General features: G+C 40.7%; 1 protein-coding gene across 5 annotated transcripts in view; it reads right to left on the bottom strand.

Annotated features, from left to right (window-relative positions):
• The window catches only part of parp4 (poly (ADP-ribose) polymerase family, member 4), a 42,894-nt gene extending 18,843 nt beyond the window's left edge, over positions 1-24,051 (bottom strand). For 3 of the 5 annotated variants that reach the window (XR_013493288.1, XM_078174651.1, XM_078174654.1), the window contains exons 1-26: positions 23,897-24,051; positions 21,269-21,396; positions 20,891-21,113; positions 19,318-19,450; positions 17,894-17,972; positions 17,690-17,794; positions 15,879-16,037; positions 13,846-13,983; positions 13,499-13,669; positions 13,032-13,183; positions 12,468-12,605; positions 11,365-11,463; positions 10,898-11,081; positions 9,801-9,942; positions 7,251-7,402; positions 6,964-7,095; positions 6,255-6,341; positions 5,777-5,941; positions 5,586-5,623; positions 5,265-5,346; positions 4,299-4,436; positions 4,023-4,212; positions 3,447-3,517; positions 1,902-2,089; positions 1,682-1,781; positions 921-1,091 (exon numbers count right to left, since the gene is read on the bottom strand). Coding sequence is in view for 4 of the 5 variants with exons in the window: in XM_078174651.1 (XP_078030777.1) it covers positions 921-1,091; positions 1,682-1,781; positions 1,902-2,089; positions 3,447-3,517; positions 4,023-4,212; positions 4,299-4,436; positions 5,265-5,346; positions 5,586-5,623; positions 5,777-5,941; positions 6,255-6,341; positions 6,964-7,095; positions 7,251-7,402; positions 9,801-9,942; positions 10,898-11,081; positions 11,365-11,463; positions 12,468-12,605; positions 13,032-13,183; positions 13,499-13,669; positions 13,846-13,983; positions 15,879-16,037; positions 17,690-17,794; positions 17,894-17,972; positions 19,318-19,450; positions 20,891-21,113; positions 21,269-21,394 (3,363 nt within the window). In the remaining variant the exon portion in view is untranslated. The remainder of the gene's footprint in view (positions 1-920; positions 1,092-1,681; positions 1,782-1,901; positions 2,090-3,446; positions 3,518-4,022; positions 4,213-4,298; positions 4,437-5,264; positions 5,347-5,585; positions 5,624-5,776; positions 5,942-6,254; positions 6,342-6,963; positions 7,096-7,250; positions 7,403-9,800; positions 9,943-10,897; positions 11,082-11,364; positions 11,464-12,467; positions 12,606-13,031; positions 13,184-13,498; positions 13,670-13,845; positions 13,984-15,878; positions 16,038-17,689; positions 17,795-17,893; positions 17,973-19,317; positions 19,451-20,890; positions 21,114-21,268; positions 21,397-23,896) is intronic. The other 2 variants (XM_078174652.1, XM_078174653.1) reach the window with 2 other exon arrangements.
• Positions 24,052-26,455: the final 2,404 nt, after the last annotated feature.

The following is a 26,455-nucleotide window of genomic DNA, read 5'->3' as shown; positions in this document are numbered from 1 at the left end:
TGGCCTTTGACCTATGACCATCAAAATCTTTAAGTTCAGTCAAAGTGGATGTTTGTGTCAAATTTGAAAAAAAAAATACCTCAAACTGTCCTTGAAATACTGCGTTCACGAGAATGAGACGGATGCAACGTCACAGTGACCTTTGACCACAAAAATCTAACCACTTTATTGTTGAGCCCAAGTGAACGTTAGTGCCAAATCTGGAAAAAAAAATCTCAAACTGTTCTTGAAATATCACTTTCACAAGAATGAGAGAGAGAAGGTCACAGTGGCCTTGAGCTTTGATCAACAAAATCGAACTAGTTTATCGTTTAATCCAAGTGAACGTTTGTGCCAAATCTGGGGGAAAAAAAAAAATCCCTCAAACTGTTCTTGAAATATCACTTTCACAAGAATGAGACAGACAAGGTCACAGTGACCTTGACCTTTGACCACCAAAAGTTTTATCAGTTCACTGTTGAATCCAAGTAGAAATATGTGCCAAATATGAAGAATTAGCGTAGCTGTAGTGAGATATCATGTTCATGTGAATGAGATAGGTGCAAGGTCACATTAACCTTGACCTTTCACCTAAGACCACCAAAATCTAATCAGTGCATCACTGAGTCCAATGGGACACTTGTGCCAAATTCTTGAGATATCGCATTCACACGAACCCAAAAACATAATGCCTCTGCTTATGGCTATTGCTGGGAAGGAGACATAACAAATCTATAGCGTATACATATTCATACCATCAACAAGCTGTTTATTCTGTATATAAGGTCCACTATGAGCATTACTTGTAATTACACTCTGCACTTTATATTTTATACCATACAAGAACTGCCTACTATGGTACTGCTGTATATATTTAAGTGTATTCATACACACTGTTAATACTGTTTGTCCTAATCATACTGTAATCATGTCGTGTGTACCTGAGTGCAGTGAGGCACAAAGCCATACACCAGGGTGTGACAGTCATTGAACAGAGCATGGAGCTGCTTGGGGGCTTGCACAGGAGAGGGCGCTGTTGGGTTGAACTGCTGCCACTTCACTGACACTGAACTGCAGCCAGGAGACGCCATACGCTTCACCTGCCGTACCACCTGCAGCCAAAACAAGCAAAACAGACAAGTTAACAGAGGTTTTTTCAGTCCATGTGATAGTGTGTTTGTCATATTTCATGACATTAGAGCTGCACTAAGATTGGAAAGATCCTCCTGGGAAATTTGAGGATACTTTGCATATTTACAAATGACTAACAATATGAAAGGTAAGTAGACAAACAGATAAAGCATGAATGATCACCCATTTGAAGGTATAATAGTGCAACAATACAAAGCCTAGATGAGCCTATTTACAATAGTTGTGATTTATTACTCTCATTTAGGTGAAATGCATTTATTAACCTCATTTTGGATTACTGTTTCCCCCCTGTTGTGATTCATTAAAATATTATGAACAATCAAAACAAGCAACAGTAGGCAGGTCAGAGCAGTTTAAAGAGATTCCCCAACTGGTTGCATAGAAGAGAATCGTGATCTATCAGCTGACTCCCTTCCATCGATCAGCTGATCCATTAGTTGATTAGACTGTTTGAGATCAGCTGATGTAGCTGAAATATGAGCTGAGCTTGACATCGTGTCTGGCCTGAACTAATGCTATGCTCAATTTAATCGAAGGTAGCCAGCCTCACCTTTTCTGTCCAGTTGTGTTTGGTTTTAGTGTCGAAGAATTCATAGGCTCCGCCCCCTGCCTGAGCCAGGATTCTGAGCATGTGCCGATTGGCTGTCGAGCTGAAATGAGAAAGAAGACTATTAAAATGTTTGTCTGTGATCAAAGATGCTCAGTGTGCAGAGCATGGTAGCTACTGTTCTACTGTAAATGTTAATGTGTTTGTCTTGACCCATCCAGACCTGAGGCCGCAGGTGAAGAGGCGGCTGTGCTGAACGTTGTCTCTGAGCAGCTGCAGGGTGAGCTCTGTGTTCTGGATGTGACCGTCCGACAGCAACAGCAGGTTCCTGGTGCCGCGGGACGGAGGCAGCAGGCTGAGAGCTCGCAGCGGCCGCCACAGCTCAGTGCTGCCCCCTAGCGGAGTAGAGGACTGATAGGAGGCAGAGGAGCATAACCACAGAAACAGTTTGATATGGTCATTTGACTAGTTCAACAGAAAATTGCGATTGATTGTGTTGCTTATATTACCATACTTTCCCTGTTTATTTATGTTGCCATGTTTGTTCAGACCAAACTCTTATCGAACTGTAAAACTAAGCAGCGCTGATCAAATATGAAGATTCTGTTACTGTGTTGCCTATTCCTCCCCTCACCCACCAGCGGGAGCGTTTATTAGTTCAGTGGGGCGCGGTGCATTCTGGTAGTTGTAGGTTTTCTACCTCTTGAGCTAAGGCAAATGCCAGCACTTTTCTTGGTTTTCTCTGGTCATGTAGCACTGATTTCAAAGGTCTTTCTGTCTTTTTACTGCACACACAACCCAGCTTTTGAAAACAAACAGGTGTAAGAACATTTTTCTTTCAGTTCACTTTGTTTAGTAGATAATAATATAATAATAATAATAATAATAATAATAATAATGATAAATAAGATACATACGAAGGTAGTTCAATCTCTGCTTGAACATCTTTCCCAGCTGAAACTATGGGGGCAGGGTAACACAAAAGTACTTCAAAGGCCCTGACACACCAAGCTGACAGTCGGGTGTCAGTCAATGTCGGGCCATGGTGAGCGTCCTAGTTGCTGCTGTGTGCATGTTCAGCATAGCTGTCTGTGAATGGAATCACTGATTGGCAGTTCACCTCAGCACACAAGAAGAGAAACGGAAGTGAGGAAAGTAAACAAACAGCTAAAGTCAAGAGGGAGTGAGACAAAAAAAAAAACTTGTAACATAGGGTTAGATTATAGGAAACGTAAGGAAATTACATTTCGTGGTGGCATGTGTTATTGTCCACCGGTGCACGGTTGTGTCGTTAATGTGCTAACTGGCTAACTAGCCTTTTTGAAGATGAATACAGACAACTGCCGTCTGCTGGTATGAAGAGTTGTTTCCTCTCACACAGGCTATTCTCAGTAGGTTAACGCTGTGACCTAAATCCAGCAGTTCTCGATTTTTCTCTAGCAGCAAAGCAACAGAGATAGTGCACAAAAGATGCCTCTCTGTGCTTCTATGTTCCACTGCTCAACAGCTTGTTTGGTCGTTACTCCAAAACCTTACCTCAGTAAGTTTGCAACTTGCTTTCGGTCTGTTTGACTGTCCAGACATTGGCCTGCTACAAGTGTGGCAATGGCAATGGTATGCCAAAAAATTGCTGCTGTTATGACCATCCTGCTGTGTTAATTTGAATGGGAATGTCAGTTCTATCTTATTCTGTTTCTATGACAATGACACATAACAATTGCTTCCACGTTGAACAACAGAATGAAAGAATCTGCAAGTCATTACTTACCTTGATGAAGTTCTTGGCGTCCTTACGAGCTTCAGTGAGTGGCTGCGCTGTCAGGAAAGCGTCGCTGTGATCTGACAGACAAAGGCACAGTAAAAGTCAGGAAAATTACTTCTGACTACTGCAGTACTTTTGCAAAATATTCAGTGAGATAATGATCGATGAGAAACAGATTTAACAGGTTTAAACTATAAACAGAGTTTGGCTTATTCAGAAGAAACTTTAATGTAAGGTTTAATGTAAACTTTGATGTAAGGTAAAGTGCTGAAACACTGGTCTGCATGTAAGAGTGTATCACAGTTTACCAGAACCAAAGACATGGTGGTTTAATTCCCTAATTTCATTCCCTTTAATGCATGGATTGTGTCCTGTAGTTTTTTTTCCAAAATGCCCCGAGGATTCTCTTCAGTTTTTATTTATTTAAAGCTGTCCAATAATTCCTTTCACTATCTGTTTTTCTCAGATCTAACTTCTTCCTCAACAGTGAGACAGTTTTACTTTTGTCCCACCTTTCACACATCACTGTCTTTTTAAGGTTTAATCACTATATACACAAAAACGTAAAATGATCAAACTGACCTGTGCCAAAGAAAATGACATTGACTCTGAGGTTGTCGCTGAGGGTTTTGAGAACCTGCAGCGCGATTCTCTGGGCCGTGCTGAAAGGTGCTCCGTTCATGGACTCAGACGTGTCCAGCAACAGGACGACTTCATCGGATGCCGATGTGGAGTCGACTTTAAAGTCTGGATAGAAAACCAACATGCAGGCCTAGTGGAAGAGGGCAAGAGATGGTTATGAAACAAGAAATAAAGTAACACAGGGTGAGAGAAAGAGAGGAAGACACACAGACACACCTGAGTGTCCTCATCATGGCTTTTCTCTACCCACATCCTGGGCAGGTGGACCTCAGACATAGTGACTGACAGCTGGAAACCTTCTTGACCCAGGACCTGTCCTGGCAGTACGCTCACCACCGCCTTACAGTCTGTTCTCTGTGGGATCACACACACACACACACACACACACACACACACACACACAGAAAAGAAAAAAGGATACATATGAGAAGGGACGAAGAACTGAGTTTTGATGTCAAAAATCTGCATCGTAAGAAGCCAAAACTCGGAATAAAATATTCAAAGTCTTAAAATGACTTACACACTCTAAATAGCAGACAAAATTGAATTAAAAAATAACTTCTGATATGATGAAGCATAGAAGAGCAGGTAGATTATTATGAAGCTGTAACACTCAGCACTGGGTTGCACCAGCTATGCGTACGGTCAATCGTAGCCTCGTTGAACACTTTCTAAACTTGGTTTAATTTTGCACTACAAACATTTTAAGGGTTGCACCAGCTGAAATATTTCCAGTGTTGGCATTACTTGCAGCTTCAATCTTACAATACGCCCTTAGAAGGTGTAAAGTCCTCAGTTAGATAGCTGTTGTTATGGCACATAAGTTTCTTATTAGTAACTACTAATTTATGCTATGGTGGTGCGACCTAGCGTAGTTCGTTTTTTAGCCGAACAGTAGCTTTTTACCTCTGGCGACTGCATTCTGGCTTCAAAAATCATAAAAGACGTGTTCATAGATCATCTTGCTGAACAACATGTGTAAGTATCATAAATGTTAGTTTGCTACAGAGCTTAATTTCGGGAATAATGAAGGAACCAGGGTGACATTAACTTCCTTGACGGGCTGCAGAAAAACATCACCCCTGAGCACTCTACGAGACAGAGGAAATGACTGATAACCATGTAACAATATCTGCATATTCTAAATATTGGATTTATAAAATGTGAAAATACCCAAATTACCTTCATCTTGATTTTGTGTGTGATGCACTGCAGGTTGGTGATCTCATAGGGCATCTCAACAAACATGTCCAGAGTGAACTCTCTGTGGGAAAGAAACGCATTGAACTGAATAAATAACATTATATGGAAGAACACACAGAGGCGTCATTGTTTAATTATTTGTGAATCAGCTAGTCGATAAATCCACTGCTTCACCACATTTCAGCACTGAGCACTCAGCACTAAAGATGGAGTCCGAATTCAGGGAACAAGAATCTCATGGGTTTAAAATTACATTAAACATAAATTGTATAAAAATAGTCAAAACAATATTAAGCTCACCTTGCTTCGTCAGTCACACACACCTTCTCCACAGAGACCTGTTGAGCAATGGAAAACACAAAAATGCAGACGAGAACAGCCATTTTACATTCACAAAACTAAGACAGAAAGAAACAAAGTAAAAACTAAAATTTTGATGTGTGATTTTTTTTTTTAGTTTTTGTTAGGCCTCCCATCCAGGTCTTCCTTACCTGCGTGGTCTGGTTGAGCGCTGCACTCTGCTGCCACGGAGCCACGCTCCCAGGAAGAGAAAAGTGAATACTCCCGTCCCTGACGATCAGCTCGGACACATAGGTGACTTTAATGAGGACAGTTGCAGCGGGCGGCAGATTTCCCACACTGATGGTGAACACGTCCTGCAGAGAAAAACAAAAATGATGTCACAACTGGCGTAGAGACAGAGACTCAAAGGGGCAAGAGCTTTTTTGGGCAACCCCTGGATATGAAATTCCCAGCTCAAATTATACCCAAAACAAACAAAAAAAATATGCTGTGATGGAAGTGCCAAGTAAGACAAATACACCAGTGCATGTACACAGAAAAAAAGTATTTCAAGCCCTGTGCTACACTGATTGATCAGTCTTATATTTCAGAATTAGAGATTGTGAGATTGAGAGCTCAGTTTAGCATGACGAGATGTGTTCAGCTGAGTGCAGAGGGTGGACATACTGGGGCGTCCTGGTCCATGAGGTAGGCTCCATGGCCTTTCGCAATGGCCTGCTTGTACTCCTTGCGAGCCGTCTCTTTCTCCTTTACCTAAGATCCAAACAAACATACAAAACAAGTCAAAATATTTCCAGTCACTGAGCAGTCGGTCAGAAAAGGACAGAATGCCAACATTTGCTCACAATGGGCCTCATTCACTTATATGTGCGTAGAAATGTTATTACTTTGCGCACAAACTCAGATTCATGACGTTCACCGGCCAATTTCATACTTGCCAACATTCATATTTTAGTGAATCAGAATCATTCTAAACTGACTGATGCACTATTTTCAATCCACATACTGCCACACCCCCATTGCTCTACACAAGGACAATTGTTCCAGCCCGATCTGCTATTTCCCTTGAAACTGGGAGGGTATCCAATGACTCAGATGCTGTTCCAGGGAACTGCATAGCTGCAGCAAAACTTTTCTTGGCAGCAGAAATAGCTAACAGGCCACTCTTGACTCTCTTCAAACACGTTATGCCAGTCTCTGAAGATGTGCTCTCTCCTGAAGGCGCGGCTGCACTATCTTCCTGCAAGGCTAAATATCTGAACGCCTGCTTAGAGGTTAATCAGAATGTTTTATATTAAGTAGTCAGCTAACAACTAACACTGGCTGGCATATGTATATAGTTACTAATAACATAATTACTACTTAGTTAGGTTACCTGTCCCACCACATGTTTCCCATTGATGAAAGCTTCAAAGCCACACACTGCTGCAGAATCATCCAACGGGAAGACATACTTTGCCTCAATGGGCACAGAGCTCAGATTGGTGTAATGTTGGAAAATGACGACCTAAACAGAGGACAGAAGAGAAGACATGTTTTAAGGACAGGTGTGAGACACTTTCATGCATTTTAGATGGCTGAATCAAATCAAACATCAGATCACTGAGCTGCAATCAATCTTACACTGAAGAAAAAAATTCAGTGGAGACGTTTTAATTTCACCTGAGAGAGCAGATCCCTCAGTTTGCACTTCACGTGGACGCCCTGCAGAGGGAGCTGCTGACCAGAGCTGTCCAACAGTCCAGCCGTCACATCCTCCAGTGGGTTTTTAATGTTTTCAATCCCATCATCCTCCAACGACGACTCCAACTGAGCTACACTCACACCAAGACAGGCAAAATACTTCACTATTTCACTACTTCACTACTATCACAACAAACAGGACATCTCGACAAAAAATATCACAATTAAGCATTACAAGTACATTCACAAATATATGGAATACGAAGTCTTTCATGACATGCATGTGAAAATAAAAACAGTGTCTGTAATACTTAGTAATCCTGAAACATGCAAAATCTGAAACAGTGATCACAAGACTCTATTTTAAGGCTTCATGCTGTATATGAAAGAGATGCTATGTGGCATGTGTGAGTGTGAGTGTATCTCATCTTATGCCCTTTGAGACTTCAACTTTACATAATTTACAACAGCTATAGACTTGCAGATTTTCTTGGGGAACGCCATCAGTTCAGTTACTTCTGCATAGAAATGTGATGAATTAGAATGAGCTGCTGTGATGTGACTTGCAAGACAAAACACCCTCTCTGGCGATGAGAGTGGACTCCGAAATGTATTTGGAAATAAGAGACTGACTTGCATCTGTCGACGAAATGAGTGCAGAGACAAGTTTTGTTTGCACTTATTTGTGAATTTCATAGTTTTTGAAGGACTACTTCACCCGTAAAATGACCATTTATATATCAGTTACTCGACCTGTATTACCTTGAATTTGTGTGGAAAACTTTGTTCGTCTTGCATCCCTCCACGGTGAACACAGAATCCAAAAAAGGTGACCATTCTCAAACTGTGGCTGCGTTTAACAGAAGCAAAACTACCTGTACATCAAAACATCGATTTACAAACTCACACATCTCCTGCAGTATAATAAAAGTCCCATTTATCCAGTTGTATGCTCAGTACTTCCAAAAAAACATGCATTTTTGCTAAAAACATGATTTAAAACAGGTCAGTGCACACAGTCTCAAGCTAGGGCATGTGCATGAATCTGTTCAAGGGGAGCTCAAATGCAGGCTTGCACTCAGGCGCGCTCAGGACGTGCTTCTCATTGATGAAAGTATTTTAAATTGTGAGGTTTTAGTGAAAATGCATGTGTTTGAAAAGCACTGAGCATACGACTGGATAAATGAGACTTCTATTATACTACAGGAGTTGTGTGAGACTTGATGTAAATGGATGTTTTGATATAGTTACGCCGTTGTTAAATGGGGTCTCCTATCACTCAAATTCATTAAGAATGTTCATCTTCTTTAGATTCTCTGTTCACCCTGGAGGCATGAGAGAAGTCAAGGTAACATACTTTATGGGTAAAGTATTCTTTTAAGCAACACATAGTAGACTATACCGTGGAGGGTTTGACACATCCAGGCTTTTAACGGTCAGTAATGATGTACAGCCAAAGCCACTGACGAGTAAAGTGAGTAACACTGATCATCTTATTACAATGCATTGTTCTGCAGGGAAACCTTTGGTCCTGGCATTCATGTGGATACCACCTGTCACCTCCACCCACCCAAACACTATTGCATACCAAGTACCCCCCCTCATGGCAACATCATTCCCCAATGGCAGTGGCTCCTACGGCAGGACAATGCACCACGCCACATGGTCGTGTTCCTGTGGGCCATTTCTTTCAATTCATCTACCTTGCCTCTAAATTTCTCAGATCCCAAGAGGTACCCCTGATCCATGGTGACTGGACTTGGCTCTGACCTGTCGAGGCATGGACACAGGACGTCTAGAGGGTGTCCTGTGGTGTGGATCCTTTGAGTCCTGTGGGTTGTTTGGTGGGGTACAGGCAAGTCCCACAGATGCCTGATTAGACTGGGATCCAAGTTGACACCTTAAGCTTTTTGTCACGTTCCTCAAAGCATTTCTGAGCAGTTTTTGCTGATCTGGCCTCTGTTACTGGGGAGTGCCGTTGCCATGAGGGGGGAGTACTTAATCTGCAACAGTGTTTTTGGTAGGTAGAGCGAATCAGGTGGCATCCACATAAATGCCAGGACCAGGTTTCCCAGCAGAACATTGCATTGTAATGATATACTTAATGTTACTCACTTCACCTGTCAGTGGTTTTCATGTTGTGGCTGATCGGTGTAGATATATTTAAACAGAAGTAAGCTCCTTGATCCTCTTACTCCAGCGTCTCCTTGTAAAATCAGAACTGTCCTCTCATCAGGATGTAAAAGCTTTTGGAGCAGCATTTAAACCAACACAGAAAACTAAACTCTGCATTTTCATTTTAGCTTTCCTGCTGTCCGAAGTAAAAACAACTCCATAATTCAGCCGAGTGGACCGGAGAATTATACTTTGATAAAGTATATTTTGGTAACAACACAACTTAATAAGTTTACCATAGTGGTTCAAAATGGCTTCAGGAGCCAAAAGATTTCAGAAAAGTTTTTCAATCACCACAAACAATATGATGTGTTCTTATGTTATTTAAACTGCTGATCGTCAGGACAACTATACCATTTGTCTTTAGGGGCCGCAACAGCTCAGCTGAGGTGTCGATGGCAGGGCTGAACTCCTTCAGTTGGTCGTTCTTCATGGTGAACTGAACCACATACTTCAGTTGGACCTGATCAGGACTGTACACCACATACTCGTCATCCTGGAGCACAAGTATAATGATGCACAGTACGTTAGAATGCACACAGGCACAGACATATAGATGTGTTAAAGCTTTATAGATTTACACAAATGATTGTTTTCATAAATAGTAGATTTAGATATGATAACAAATAGGTGAATTCACTTATTGGGTCTCATTCACCAATATAAGTTTCTTCTTAGATTTGTTCTTCAGAAAAGGTCCTAGAAAAAGTCCATGTCAGATTAACAACGTGTTCTTACATGGCAGAATTGTTTGCTCCTGTCTTCTTATTAAAGGAACGTAATTGCTGATCCTAATAAGCATAGGTAAATGATAAATAAGAGGAAGTTGAGAGATTTGAGTCAAGAATGCCCAAAAGAAAGTCCGAAGGTGGTGGAGCAACAGACCCCAAACACACACACACACACACACACACACACACACACACACACACACACACACACACACAAAAAGGAATTCTGAAGTGGAGGTGCCTCTGCAGAAAGTGAACACCAAACCAGCTGTCATATTTAGTAGCGTCAGAAGAGGATATAAAATCACACAAAATGATGCACAGGATGCTAAAAATATGCGTTAATCAACCACCCAGTCTGCAAACCACTAATATGCATTACAGCTGAACAATTGTCAGGACTAAGGACAGAGATGAGCAGCAGGGTGCTCTTCAAAATTACGTGTGTTCAGAGGGAGACAGACAGGGGGAGAGAATGTAAAAGCGGACAATTTGATGCAATGTCTCTCTTAAAACCGACTCATAATACTCCCTCTATGTCACTTTTTGTCCCATCCATCCATTCATCCATCCATCCATCCACCCAGAATTCAAATTGTTTGATCTAAATCAATTTGATTGGTTCACACTGTCACGATGAACAACTAATGTGTGTCTGATACTAGCACTGAACATCTAATTAGAGACGCTTAATTTAGCAGTACAGGCAAACACTCCTACCTGAAAGTCAGACTTAATGTGACGGGTGCGGCGCACCCCGTGCACGCTGTTGTGTCCCTCAGGAGCCTGTGTCAGTGTGAGGTCTCTCTTGTAGACGTCCTTGCACCGTCCCAGTGCCACATCACACACCAACATCAGCCGGGAGCCATCGGTCTCACTGGGCTTGGAGTATTGCAAACTGGTGCTGTGGATGGAGATGGAGACAAAGAGATGTGCTTTCCAGAGATGGCTGTGTTGTTGCCATCTGCGCTCCCAGATGATGAAAAGATGTAAATGAGGATCTCAGGCTCACTAGCTCAATTTCATATTTCCTCATTTTCAGACATGCTATTGAAATTGCTCTGGGCTTACTTTGTTTAATGTTTTAAGGCAATAAAATGGCATTATATAGACGATGGTGATATATGTTAAAACTAATCGACAATATTTCTGGAATAAACCTGATCAATACCAGATTTTCTACTGACCTCATAGCATCACTGAAGTAGATTCCACTCCCCAGATTACCCATGTCTGTTCTCTCAATCCCATGATACTCCACTCCGACACGGGGCAGCAGCAGGCCACTAAAGGAACAGCGAAACACTCAGTTACACAAAAAAAGTCCAAGTTAGAGTTCTTAAGTTTTCAGTTAAAGATGAAAAGCTGCTCTGTACTGATATTACATATATCATCATCACTATTTAATATATGCATAAATATAAAGAGGACTGTCAAAACACTAAGTACATACAGCATCTTTGCACTAGAGGGATGCTGCTTGAAAACTTGAACTTAAATGATGCATAAATCCTGTAGGTTGATGTGGGGAAACTGCTCGTAGTCAAACTTCAGGGTTTTCCCAAGAAAAGTTGTCAGGCGTGATGGAGGCAGCAATATTTGGTGTCATGTGCATATAAAATTTGATGCAGATTTAGTGTGTATTTATTGAATTATATTCAACTGAAATGGGAAAATGGGGGGTTGCCCAAAAAGCTACAAACAGCCCTGCTAGCTGGAGCGTCTACTGGACAAGATGCAGCTGCCGTGGGAAGAGGAGCAGCACGTTGCCAGTGACAAAATGCGTTGGAGAGATCTCATTGTAGTCTTATGTCCCACAGGGGGGGAGGAGGGGTGAGTTTTAACTCCTCATACGTTATGTTATTGTCAGCTCACTCTCAATAATTGTAAATATTGGCTGCTGACCTGTTAACTTAAATTAACAGTAACATTTGTGTTAACATCAAACAGTCCAACGTTAATTCCCGGTTGCAGAAGTTGGCGGCTCTCTGCTGTGTGTGTGTGTGTGTGTGTGTGTGTGTGCTTGTGTGATACCGTTCATCACTGTTCACTGTAACATTTGCAGGGTGTTTATCTTTGTGTCTCTTGCTATACTCCCTAGGCTACTGCAAGTTAAAAAAACATCTTAAAAATATATTATAAAACAATTGCCAGATGCTTAGGCCGAGCAGGCTGCCTAGCGGACATCTTAAAGTTACAGCCAATGACCCAGTTTTTTCATGAAATTCCTACTATTTAGTGTACTTGTAAGTGTGTGTATGTCTGTGTGTGTTCGCGTGTGTAATCTCACCGCGACAAGAGTCCCACAAAGTTGCTGGGGCTGGAGCAATGGAAGAGGGACTTAACGTTTCCCACCTCACTCTTAAACGTCTGAAGCTCCACCCCTCTGGTGACACGCAGAACCTGTCGGACCTGCACCTCGTAGAAACTGGTTAAAAGTGGAGAGAGAAGTGCGGCAAAGAAGGTGCGTCATGTCGAAAAATCAGCAAGTGCATGTGTTAAACTGTAAGTTGTTGTTCTAAAAAAGTTTTACATCAGCATGCTTTACTAGGCTGTTTCAAGAAAAGTGTAAATCCAGTGCCTCTAAAACAGGTACAGGACACGATGGTACACCTGGCGCAAATCTCATTTGGCTCCGAACTGATGCAGTTGTCATTTTCACAGCCAGCACCCATGTTCGAGTAGAAAATATACTCAGTAACACAATTAACAGGTGTCGTGCTTTTATATCTGCAACAGGTTTTGAGGATAGACGTATTTATTGGGCGGGTTTAGAGGCACTGCATCGTGGCAAATAGGTTCTGCACTCCTCCATGATATCAGATATAAAAGCATGTCTGAGGCAGTACGTTACCTGCTCTGCAGCAGAGAGGTCAAAGCCTGAAACTCGGAGGTGCCTTGGGGAACGCTCTCGATGCTGCACCTCAGAGCGCGGTACTTCCCCAGAGAGGAAAGCACCGGGGTTCTCAGTGTCATCTCAGTCACGTTCAGAACATCTCGGATTAACTTGGAAAAAGAAAAAAATGTTTTGGGGATTTTATGGGCATGTTTTAAACAACAGGCAAAACAGTGTATATTTAAAACTTTTCCAAAACAATGTCAGGTCTGGAAAACTTTTTTACTTTTAGTACACTTACTGACTGTTTTGAGTATGCTTAATTTGGTCATTATTCCAAATCAAAACCTGCTTAGATTTAGTGTGTGGCATGGATTTAGGACATATGAATATTTGGTTCTCTGGGTTCTCTGTACATTTGTATCTGTTTTCATGTATGTGCTTGAGTTCACGTGTTTTTGAATGCGTGCATGTTGTTGTGTTACCTGACAGAGGTCCAGTTTCTGAGAGATGAGCTTGGCAGAGGGAGGGGAGTGGTGGGGCGTTACATGCGGCAGCAGGGTGTAAATCTCGTCAAAAAGAGACGCCACGTCAGTCTGATCTGCCTCCTTCAGCTTCCTTTGAGCCTGAAGCAACAAGCCCTCGACCCTGCTCACCTACACACACACAAACACCAACAAAGCATGGAGCACAGGCATAATCATAATGAGATTCATGATTAGCCTGTATTTTCCTGGAAGGTGAGACAAACAACAGGCTGATGGGACAGCTGATTTAAGCAGTCTGAGGGCAGACTGAGATTTCGCAGAACAATCCACAGAGAGAACCTTACATCATTGAGGCTGAGCTTATTGATCGGAACTGTGAGGATGTTGCTGAGGCAGCCCAGAGCCTCGGTCCACAGCAGCTCCACAAATACGCCCACCTCTTGTGATAAGCTTCCTGTGTTCAGCTTCTCCTCCAGCAGCAGCTGCAAGTTAAACAAGGCACGTATAAATCAGCTGATCAGCTCATTAGATTCAGCTACGCAAATGTCCAGCAGCAGCTACTCTCAGGCGCCAGACATCATAATGAAACAAACATAAGAGCATAAAATGTGTACAGAAAATACTGTAAACCTTACATTTTACTGTAAGACACACCTCCCTTCACATTTTAATGCTAGGGTCAAAGAAACACAGACATTCAAGTGTATTGTGATGACGATTATAAATGATTATGATCAAGTAACTTGTAACTAACACAATTACTATTATTGAAATTCAAATGGACACGTTACTCGTTAGTTTTGTCGTCATCGTAGCAGACAAACAGCCTATACCCTGGATTTTTTCCTTGTTATGATGTAACGTCACCTGTAGTGACCCTGCTCTCAGACAGATTAGACCTGTGTTCTTGAATTTCCTGTATGTTATTAATAACTTGACGTTATTTAAAATACTGCAGGACCCACTGGTCGATAACTAGACCTGGCCTTACGGTGGCACATAAATAACCTGGATCAATCAATTGTTATTAGACTGTCACTGCACATAATGGCCGACAGGTAATGAGCTTGCTGTCCTGGAAATATGGACATCATTTTTCCTTCCTCAAGATCAAAGACAAACAGGTGAGTTATAGTCTATGTCAAGGATTTAAATTTCTGTTAAGCTTAAAAGGATAAATGTCAGCGTGTTTATGATTTATATATCACATTTATTTAGCACCTTTATTTGCTATTGTGAGAAGAAATCACTATTAAATGTCTGAGGAACAGTTTAATTTCATTTTATTCTGCCAAAAGCATTTTTAAAACTGACTTGTGTCGCTTGATTTGAAGGTCTGACCAGGCCACAATGAATAGAACTGTGAAAACGTATCTACTGTGTTTAATTGTTCTACTTTAGACTCTCATCATAGTAATGAATAGGTAATAAAATGGATAAAAGTTGTCTTGTTGCACATTGTTCCACAGCGACACATAAACAATACAGTGTGCACTTATGAGAGAGTTGAAACAGATTTTAAAGTAATAATCTTTATTTCTACAGCGCTTTTCTTAACCAGAGTTACAAAGTGCTTTGATGTACAGTACCATACAATATGAATGAATAATTCAACTACTTTTGGAATAAGTAACTAGTAACTGTAACTTATTACTGATTTTTAGTAAGTTGCCCGACACTGGCAACAGATATGTAAAGCTTCAGACGATCATATAGTGTAATGCATTATTATAATTCATAATTTGTTATTATGGTGACTATGAATTAATAACCATAAACATACTATATACCAGTGGTTTTCAACTGGTCCGGCCACAAGGTCCAGATTTCTCCTTAGTCATCAGTTCAAGGTCCACACCGTTTAATTTATTTAGTGTCATCGAGTTAGTTTGTTGTCTCTCCTGAGTAGCTTTACGTTAGTCACTCACTCTACAGCAGGAAACTGCACATGAAAACAAAAGCTCTGTGCCAGAAATTCACCGTACTTAAAATGAAGTTTGTTTCTTTTACAAACTTGACTCGTTTCGAGTCACTTGTGGTCCATTCAGACCCACTTTTAGACCGTGACCCACCAGTTGGGAGCCACTGCTTTGAACAATATGTGTCATATTACGCAACATTTAGTGAGTCAGCATGAACTAAAAAAATAAATGAATAAAATAAAAACCTAAAAGTTGGCCAGAAATTTTATTTAATCACATTCTGGTTGTTCAGATTTGAAGAAAATACAGCTACTTGAAAATTGAAATGCTGTGACAAAAACTACAGTCCCCACAATGCCTTGCCGTAAACCAGTATTTAACCCTTCACATTATTGTGTGCAGCTTTATAAAATGTCTATTAAATGTGTAAGTGATGTACAGTGAGTGTGTCAGACCTGCTGGAGGGGGGCGGAGCCCAGGTCCACTGCCTGTGGAGGGATTTTGATCCTCAGCTGCAGACCAGCAGCCTGCAGGGTCTCTCTCAGGGCCTTGTACACCTCCAGAGCGTCCTCTGAGGTGGACAAGAACACCATCGCATCCTTTTTCGCCGCCTTCTGTTGGCACAAACACAGAGAGTTTTCTAACCTGAAAGTTATTCTTCATAAGTCTGACTTGCGTCTGAAGCCTCTGATGGGGCCAAAACTTCCGACTCTCACTTGATAACTTGGGCATCTGGTTTCATTGGTCAATTTTGTGTCCTGTGATGGTCTAAATGTTCAGGAGCTTTCTCACACTAATTCCACACTGGTTTAAAACTACTGCAAACACCTTTTAACTTCAGTTTACTTTCACAGGATAATACAGAAGACAACATGTTTCAAGACATAAAGGAGAACATTTCGTAAACAGGTCATAAACGTATATCGATAAAAGGTCAAGCACTATGTGAGTGTCTAAAGCAACATGAGAAACATTTAATGCCTCAACAAGGACTTTGATATGAGTGTCATGCTGTTATCTAAGATGTCACCAAGTTTCTTTTCTTCATGTCTGATGCGGAATTTGGGGCCGGTTCATAACAGTCCTTGTGTGATACAACTGGGGATCTCAGAGTAACGATGGCTCAAGTCTGCTCCCTCTCCAAGCCCCATTAAATATCAAATAAAATGGTATGGCACTTTTATAAGGTGCTTCCTGACTGTCGATGTATTTGCTGCACTAACTGTGTTAACTACCCTGTTGTCTATAACACCACGTATGACTTCTACTTGTCCGCCTCACAGTACTCGTTTCAGTGCTTGAAAAACTTCTCAACAGCTGGAGTTTCTACCTCGAGGGTTATGCAGAGGTGTGTCGCTTACTGTCAATGATTATTATGGGATTGGCTGCTTTTACCTGCCTGTGCACTGTTGACTCATGTACGCTCTAATGAGGCCTGATGGACCAAAAGCTCAGAATAAAGTGAAACAATGGAAGCAGGGCTGTCCTGAATAGCATTTTGGGGGCTCTGAAGATTCAGTGATAATTACCTACGAATATTTAAAGGTGTAGCAGAGAGTGGGGGTGGGGGGTTGAGTTGTAGTAATAACTCATGTTCATATGCAATATTCATCCAACAGTAGGTCCTAGCGCCAATTTAATGGCTTGGAGCGGGGGTCAATGACTGCACTGAGGACACTGGCCTCACTAGTGTCTTGACACTTGCCACCCCCTTTCAGTTTCCTTTACCAGTTTACTAGTAGGAAAATAAAATGAGACAAAAGAAAATTTTGAATACAGAGTTGGATGTCCATTACCATGGCAATGACTGACTCTTCGAAGCATTCAAGTCAGCCCTAAATTTAAGAAAAGGGTCCAAAATGACCACCCAAGCAAAATGTGGGTAGGGTTTAGGGTTAGCCTACCTACCTACTGTAGAGATTAGCTAACAGGATTCTTATGCCTGGTCACCATTCTGCCATTACCGGTTGATCAAGTGATGTCTGACTGAAAACATGGAATGTTATTTGCAGCTGCATAGATCCAACATTATTGCTATAAGGATCTGTGCAGATTTATAGACAGCAAATAAATGCCTGCATCAGAAATACTGACATCCAAATCGAGTACATACCCATCCATATGACTTTTGGCCATGTGACCAAATTACTTTTTTTTGTTTTCAATGTCAAGCTCTCCAAAAAAGAATGACATTGCCTAATTTCTAACAAGTAAATAAGTCATTTGTGAGCTGAGACACAAGCAGTAACATAAATAGAGTTCATACCTTGGACAGTATATCGTCCTTCCAGTACTTGACCACACGGTACTGCCATCCTTCCTCTCCTTTGCAACTCTGCAGCTCCAGCACACACCAAATGTTGCTGTTTGCCTATAGACAGAAATGTTTAATATCAATATTAGTGACTACAGTGCCCTCGTTGTCGCAATAGTAAAAACAAAAAAAGCTAAAAATAAATTGCAGCTTTACCTTTTCAAAGATGGAATACTTGGCCACTTTGAAATTATCTGGATACGTTGGAATATCAGAATCATTTTCAGTATAAATTCTGTGACATAACAAGTGACAACAAACATGCAAAAGTCAATGCAAGTTTATACATGTTATAATACAGTTTTCTGCAGAAATGTTTATGTCTTGTGGTGGGTTTCATCCAGCTCTTTCAACCCTGAACCAACTGTATTTTTAAATGGAAAACACTGAGATTTAAGGGAAGAGAAATTATCTTTGTGGGCTACATCCTCAAGTGGCAAAACATGCCCTCCCGTGAATGAGCGAAAGCCACTCTCTGCAGAAAATGCTCAAAGATGATCAGGAATAGGCTACAAATCAGCTTTATAAAGGCCTCACCTGCTTATTGTAACTATGCCAAAAGTGTTACGCCATATTTACAATGCTAAATGTTTTTTAAAAAGACTTCAAGGCACAAAATGTAAGATTTTGGGGGATATAGTGGCATCTAGTGGTGAGGATGGCAGATTTCAACCAGCTGCAATTTCTCCCAGTTAGAGCTCCTTCAGTGTTCAGGAGGTTTTTACTGTGAGCCGAATTATCCACAGAGGTCTCTTCCTCTCCAAAACAAACAGGCCAGGTAATTTAAACCAGTAAAAACAATTAGTAAAGCAGTTTCACAGTAGAAATCAGTGTTTCTCTGACGATGTTTGGGCATGTCTGAGATGGGCCGCTAGCCTTGCACCTGCTAATGTGTGCTCACCTTTTTTCTTTGACAAATTAAGATCCAGACTTCAGGAGCCTTTTACTGCAAGCCAAATTATCCACAGAGTTTTCCTTCTCTCTAAAACAAGCGGACTCAGGGTCTCATTTATAAACACTGTGTACGCACAAAACAAGGCCTGAAAGCGGCGTTCTCCATTTCCCACGCAAAAGTTGTAATCTGTAAAAGCAGACTTGATGGGAGACCTCTGGTGATTTAAAATGGTAAAAACACTGAATAAAGCAGTTTCACATGACATGTAATTAGTTTCCGAAGCTACTTCGTTTTCATGTTGAAAATGCTAATGGCCCTATTTAGAGCCAGTGTTTGGTTTGCCTGCTCTGGGCTACTGTAGAAACATAGTGGTACATACATGGCGATCTCCGTAGAGGAGGACCTACTGCCTAGGTAGCAATAAACGGGTCATTCTAAGGTAACGAAAGATTTTTATTTTCAGGCGGTTATACACTAAGGAAAACCTACTTATTATGTTATATTCAATTTCTGGCAACATTTCCCCCTAAATCCTACACACTGGACCTTTAATATTTAACCATCTCTGCAATTAGTACGAGTGTACTGTGTGTCATATTGTCTCCTTCATTACTCATCCTCCAGTGCAAATGCAACACACAACTGTGCACATCCAGGCTGTCAAGTCAGTGAGCGTTGTTCACACCTGAACTTTTCCAGGATGTTTCCACTTCTCCCCGGAGTCTCTGCCTTCTGAATCACACTGACAGAGTTTACAGGCTTGGCTGGGCCCTTGGATGGCTTATTCACAGCTGCTTTGCTTGTTGGCACTTCAGAAGCTACAAAGCACAAGACAGAGCCAATCACATAAATGCCACTCCTCATGTCACATGTTCTGCAATACATGCATTAAAAGTGGTATGCATTTAAGCCTGAGTACACACAGGCTGTGTGAACTTAGTGACATATAGACTCTTTTAAATACACTTCACAAAGCGCTCGTTACACAACGCTGCTGCAGGTTTGAATGAGCTCTAAAGCAAATCTGTGTAACAAAGTACAGAGGTGCACACACCTGATGAGCAAACACACCCCTGATCTGACCCAAAGGCTGCTATGTGGTTAAACCTGCTGACTCAGTCTGCACTGTATTCTCAAATCACAATGTCCATTTTTCAATGTGGAAACAGAAGTGGGAGGAAACAACTACTGAACAACAATAAACTCATGACTTCTGCCTGAGATGAATCATGAGTGGTTGTGTTGGGTGCAGGCTGAGTCCTAACACTGATTGTGTTACGCTGCCCTCAAACTGGCTGAGACAGTATAAACAAAGTGATTGATTGACATTTTTCATTCCCACATCACTGACTGCACACTGCACAAACCCCCACTGCACATGTTTAAATGTAATTTTAAAGTTTAAGCACAAACTGTTAAATAATGTGCATTTACAAATATCAGCGTCAGGGTTTGGGAGGATTCTTCCATTTACTGCTGCAGTTAATATTCATTTTTTCGTCTAACAGGGATCAATAAATCTGCACTACATCCTATTTCAAAGGCAGAATCTTTGATATCTGCATTTTTATTTAAAGATCCTCTCCAGACAAGTTTTAAAGTATGTAAAAATACTCAGATATGATTAATATTTTGTTGAACACAGTTTGCCAAAAGGGGATGAAAGCATATCTACTCCTTCAATCCGTAAAAGAGAAATTCTCACTTTCTGTACCGACAAGTCAGCCCTGCGCTGGAGGTTTCAGGCCAGTTTTGGGTTGAAGTCTGTTTCCTGTATTAGACAACAACTGGCTTTTGTGTGGAGAGGTGCAGAGAAGACATGTTTTTGTCGGCCAACCTGGAAGTTAATATTATCCTGGTTTCCTCTGGAAACAGCAAACAAGGCAAACCAGCATTTTTGACACACGTTTTGTTGCATCTGTATTCATTTGTTTCAGTATTTCATGCCTGTTTGGTGCCTGTTTCGTGACTTTGATCAACTGCAGTTGTTTTTAAATGTGCTGTACAAAAAAGTTAGACTTGAGTTTTGCTTTTGTTCTTTATGTGGATCCCTGACAGAGGTGGCCTGATGAGAGTATTTTTGTTGTTAAAACATGAGTGATGCCCATATAAAATTAAAATAGAAGTGACAACAGTTTGAAGTTTTAAGCTGTTTTAAATGTTCATACTGTTTTTGTTGCACAGATGATCTGCTTGGTATTCATCAGTATTTATGTGCTTTTCTAGGACAGTTACTGCCCATAATAATGATTCAATACCTTGCTGTGAGAGTGGCTTCGATGAGGAGAGAAGAAGAGGAGGCGAAAAAGAAGGAGATGAAGAGGAAGTATCCAACTTGTATTGATCCACAGGCAGAAGATATCCCCTCTCCACACAGCTGTGCACGTAATCCACCCCGACCACGGGCGTTTGGTATTTCTGGATGCTGCGCAGCCTGTTGGAGCTCAGGTTGGATACATCACTGGTCACTATCAGAGAGCACTGTGGGTAACGTGGGCAGATATCAGAAGATTTTTGTTACTGTATATGAACATTCATGAAAGCTGCATCTACATTAATCATGTTGGAGAAGAATACTTAGTTTTTAATAAAGGCCCTTAACCGGTGAGGAGTGAGGAGTGATCACATCAGCTGACCTGTTTATTGACCACAAAGGAAATGTGGCCTCCATTCTCTGTTATTGCTGATTTCAGCTTCTTCTTCTCCTTGTAGGGCAAAGTTTTCAGCTCCAACAGGATGGAGCAGTTCTCAAACACAGCCATGCCTGTAAGGAGAGGACACAACCACAGTGATGGGAAGTAACTAAGGACAAGTATTTCCATTTCACGCTTCTTTATACTTCTACTCCACCACATCTCAGATGTAAATATTACAACTAATACTTCATTCCACATTAATTTGACAGCTTTAGTTTTTAGATTGAGACTGTCCATACTCTTCCTGTCTTGTGTAAACCATGTATCCCCAAATGTGATTAAATCCAGCTACTTCTTAAATTTGATAAACTATTTGAAAAATCCTCTTGGATCAGCCGGGGAATGCATCGTCACAAAGCTGAAAACAGCTGTTTTTCTGACACCATAACATGTTGACTTTTTGGAGATCAGAGGACAGCTACCCTACAAACATATGATGATATTATAGATAATGGTGCAGCATTGCTGTAGATTAAACTACCCAACAGTATATAAATGAGTTATACTATTGTGTGCCTACACAGAAAACAACTGATGAGCAAAGTCCTTCATTTCCTTCTGCTATCAGGCCACTAAATGCTGATAGTAACCAAGCTGCAAATATCTATGCCAACCCTCTACACCATGTTAATTTATTTTATGTCTATATTTTCTATATATATCTATATTTTTTTCCACCTGGCTCCTCATGTAAGGTTACATATACACGGCCTCTGGAAAGAGCCAGAGTGAGATCTTGGTTTCTGTTGTTGCAGCCTGTTTATCTGTGCTGTTGTCGTCACTGGCATGTTGATGTTGATGTTGATATCTGATTGCTGCTGTTAGTTTATGTATTTGTTTATTCTATCTTACATGGATGGCATAGGCAGAAAAAATGAATTGCCCTTTTGGGACAAATAAAGTTTTCTGAATCTGAATCTGAGTAGTAGCACAACATTAAACACCTACAGCAGTAAAATACAACATTTAATGCGACTGTAATATTGTTAAAAAAAATCATAAAGGTAAAATACCGACAGGCGACTTTTTACTGCACATTAAGTACTTTACTTTTGATACTTTAAGCTGATAATTACCTACTTTTACATACACATAATTTTCAAAGCAGGACTTTCACTTTTAACAGAGTATTTCTGCTTTAACTTTAAGATTTAAATAATTCTTCCACCACTGCATACTCAACTAATTATAGTTATGACAACATACAAGTTGTTTCAAGTCATACAAGTACTTGTGTATATGGATAGGTGACAAGCTTTCATTTCATGTGCATATTGCTGCTCTAGTCAGGAAGCTTAAAGTGAAGATTGGCTTTTATTTTAGAAATAAATCTTTTAGTGCTAAGAAAGAAACGTGTAGATGCTACTTTTCTGTCTGTGATCGATGACAGTGACATATTGTATATGCTTGCAACCTCCTCTATGTTACGTAGCCTTGATTCAGTGTACCATACGTCTCTATGATTTATTACAAATGCAAAGACACATACTCACCACTCCATTTATGATTTGGTGGGTTGGACGTCACTGACCACTCACAGACAACAGCACTAGTGTATTTTTATCTATAAGCAATATTGGGCAAACTTCCAGCTGAACTCTGCACCCTTCTGTGTGTCAGCTCTGATAGTTACCAGCTCCTCCAGGTGTTTGCTTTTTAAATTACCTTGGGTTTTAACAGATCTGGGGAAAACTGCATTCCCCTACTCTGCACCTTGGACACAGATCAATTTAATTGATGAATTTAGGGGTTCATAAAGAATGTAGTGACAGAGACATGCGCTTGTTTTTCCTAAGAGGCCACTATGTTTGAATAGTTGTTGTTTTATTGTGGGATTTTTGTATTATATGTTGTATTTGTTGCATTTTAATGTGTTTTGATCGGCTGCTACCTCGACTAGGTCTCTCTTGTAACAGAGATTTTCAGTCTCAATGGGACTTCCTGGTTAAATATAGATTAAATAAAAATAAATAAAATCATTGTTATACATCTGATGTTTTAAGCTGCTTATTGTGTTTGCTGTTTATCTCTCTTTTGGTGTGAAAAGCAGGATAATAGCTTTTTGGTGTACTTTATATGTCCTGATTTCTGTGTGTTATTGTTACAGTAATTGGCGTCATAATGACACACCCACCCACCCACCCACCCACCCACACACACACACACACCAACAGTAATTGAACTGCTGGGAAACAAACACGGAAGCATGAACAAGTAAGCTGTAAACAGGTATAAAGGTGCAACATACAGGCTACAAGCATCTGAATCAAAGGTTAACGTTACAGTCACATCCGGATGCACTGACGCAGCATTACTTGAAATAGCTTTCAAATTTGTATTCCATGTTTTTCATATGGCGAATATGAAACAAAAAATAAGAAATAAAGCAATGAACAAAGTAGGCAAAGTAAATGCGCCCCTTAAATGTCTAATAAACTGTGTAACCTACTTTACTAACCGCAAAACAAGCTAAGCTCTTTGACAGTTTGCATTACAGTAAGAGTTAGCTAGCTTCGTTGAGTCATGGCGTCACTAACGTCTTGTTAATTAATAAAAAGAGAGGTTTACTTTACTGTTAACATCCAGGCGATACTTCTGCGGCTGTTGTCAGAGAGTAACGGCTGGCGTTAGGTCTTATAGCAGATGAAGCGTTGAAGTAAAGTCCTAACCTGTCAGTGCTGCAGCGTATATCAGCTTAGCATCAAGCTAACGGCACGACCGTCTCCATTTCCGGTGTGTGTGTGCTTTTCAAAATAAAAGTGGTGGCGTTAAAGCGGAACCCCCAAAATTAGAACTCCAGTATTATATATGTTATGATATAAATATATTTTCATGGCCTAACAAAGTTCAATGAATATTTGTGAACACGAGTTACTCTCTTTTAAAGACAGAAACTTGAGAATTAAGTCTCAAACTTGTGACGTCATAGACAATGAACAGGAGCCTGATTTTGTGGACCAACAAAATGTTGTAGCTGTTGTAGTTTTCTCATCTCTGACACAGAAAATGTACCTGTATACTCAGAGCATTCCCCTAGGTCAGGGGGTGGCAACCTCTACTATCAAAAGAGCCATATTTGACCAAAAAATAAAAAATAAAAATCTGTCTGGAGCTGCAAAACATACCTTATCAGGAAGGTAACACAGTCTATTAAGTGTAAATTATCCTTTTAACATTACTAACAGGTCTTAATGAGCATTCATAGTGTTTTACAACAAGATGGCTGCTCTTTAGTGGGCTATTCATGTTTATTTTGTACTTCAACTTTGCAGCATTGGTGGTGAAAGTAAATGAATATGTTCATGTACTATGAAATTCTCTATTTTCCTCCAAGACTTTTTTTTTTTGGATATGGAGTCTATAGCTAGGCTAGCTAGGGAGACTCAAGACGAGCCACTGCTATTGAGGTTCGGCAAAATTTAGAGGAAAAGGCGCCAGGCCGCAGACGAATGATGAAATGTTGAAACAGTTTTTTAGTTTGGTGTATAGGCTACATATCTGTACAAGTGAAGAACGTAAGAACCACTTTAGACCAACAACAATGGTATATTAACATAATTTGCCTTTATTCATTTCCATATAATTTTTCCAGTCAGCCTGTGCAGTAATCCACCCATATACCTCTCTTTCTCTCTTACTGATAACACACTGATATGTAATACTGACTGAAGAAATAATATAAATTAACTGTATGTAGATTGTCCCAAAATGCAATTTCCAGGGAAAAGGCTTAGCTGCTTTCCCAGGGTTAGATATTTGCTCCAACTGTGAACTCTTTTTTATCTGACTTTTACATTGAAAGGAGACTCACAAGAGTGGAAGTAGTCTCACTTTCAGTTTCTGTGACTTGACAGAGCTAATCAGTGGCTAACTTCCTGGTTAAAAGCAAATTGTAGTTATTCATTTGATTCACCACTTGAGCTGCTTTACTTACACTACAACCAGAAGGCCACGCTGCCCTCCTCTGGATGAAGAGTACAACAAAAACAGTATGGAAACCTGGGGCCGTATTCACAAAGCTTCCTCGTGCTAAGAGTTGCTCCTAGTGTCAAAATTCTTGATTCAAAATTTCCCCTTAAAGTTAAGACTAGGTCATTGTAAAGATAAGAGTTATTCACAGAGCATCTTAGACCTTAAAGGAGCTGAAAAACTGTTAGGAATAGAGAGGAGGACTTTTATGAGGCTTTAGAGGTTCTTAATCAGAGGAGAACATGGCAGAAACACAAAGAGGTCAGAGAAATGATCTCCCAATACTGGATGACAGGGAGTAAATGTAATGCCACAGATTATATTGTGGAGGGATAATATTTGTAGTTGATCTCATTAGGGACACACACACGCATTTTTCCACCCAACGCAATAAGTTATCACAGTACTAGGATAGAAAACTGGAAAAAAAATGCCACAGTGCAGCAGAGACGACTTGAGTCTGTCTCAACCTTCCATCAGCAGAGTGATCACACTAACAATGACACTTTCACAGTCAGCAGTTCATTTCATTTCCACTGGGTGTCCACATCTAGGGTGTGTCTGTGACAACCAATCACACCTGTTAAAAGAATGCACCACACCTAGCAGGGGGGTCAACCACACTTCCTCACTGAGGTAAAAGTTTCTGTCCCTTTCTCGAGTTGCTCTGAGAACTTTCCTAAATCACTCCTAAGCTAGGACTCCTTACTAAATTAGGCTAAATTAGGAGCTTTATGAGTATTCTCGGGATGATTGTCAATACGGCCCCAGGATTATTGAAACGTGCAGCCACGCCTTCTTCACAGGAACACACTCACACACGTGTTACATGGCCCACAGTAATGATTGGCTGACACTGAGCAGCTGTGGTAAAAGAGTTGTGTGTTGTCTGGTGTGTAAATTAAGATGTTATTTTGAGCAACAACCTCAGGTTTCACGCTAACACTGGGGCTTTTACTTTTCTCATAAGATGTGATATTACAAGTGGATATATTTAAGTACGTTGAAAACAGCAATCCTTCTATAGAGCGGCAGGATACATTTCTCCATCATCACAGTCAGGAGACACTGAGAGCCGCACCAAGCCAGTTATTAAAACACAAAACTAAAGAACTCTGACAGCCTGAACCTCCTGCAGTGAAGTAAAATAAAATAATC

Source organism: Epinephelus lanceolatus, chromosome 14 (assembly GCF_041903045.1).
Source record: "Epinephelus lanceolatus isolate andai-2023 chromosome 14, ASM4190304v1, whole genome shotgun sequence".
NCBI classification, from domain to species: Eukaryota; Metazoa; Chordata; class Actinopteri; order Perciformes; family Serranidae; genus Epinephelus; species Epinephelus lanceolatus.
The sequence above is the reverse complement of the archived record's forward strand: the minus strand, read 5'-3'. Positions and strand labels throughout refer to the sequence as shown.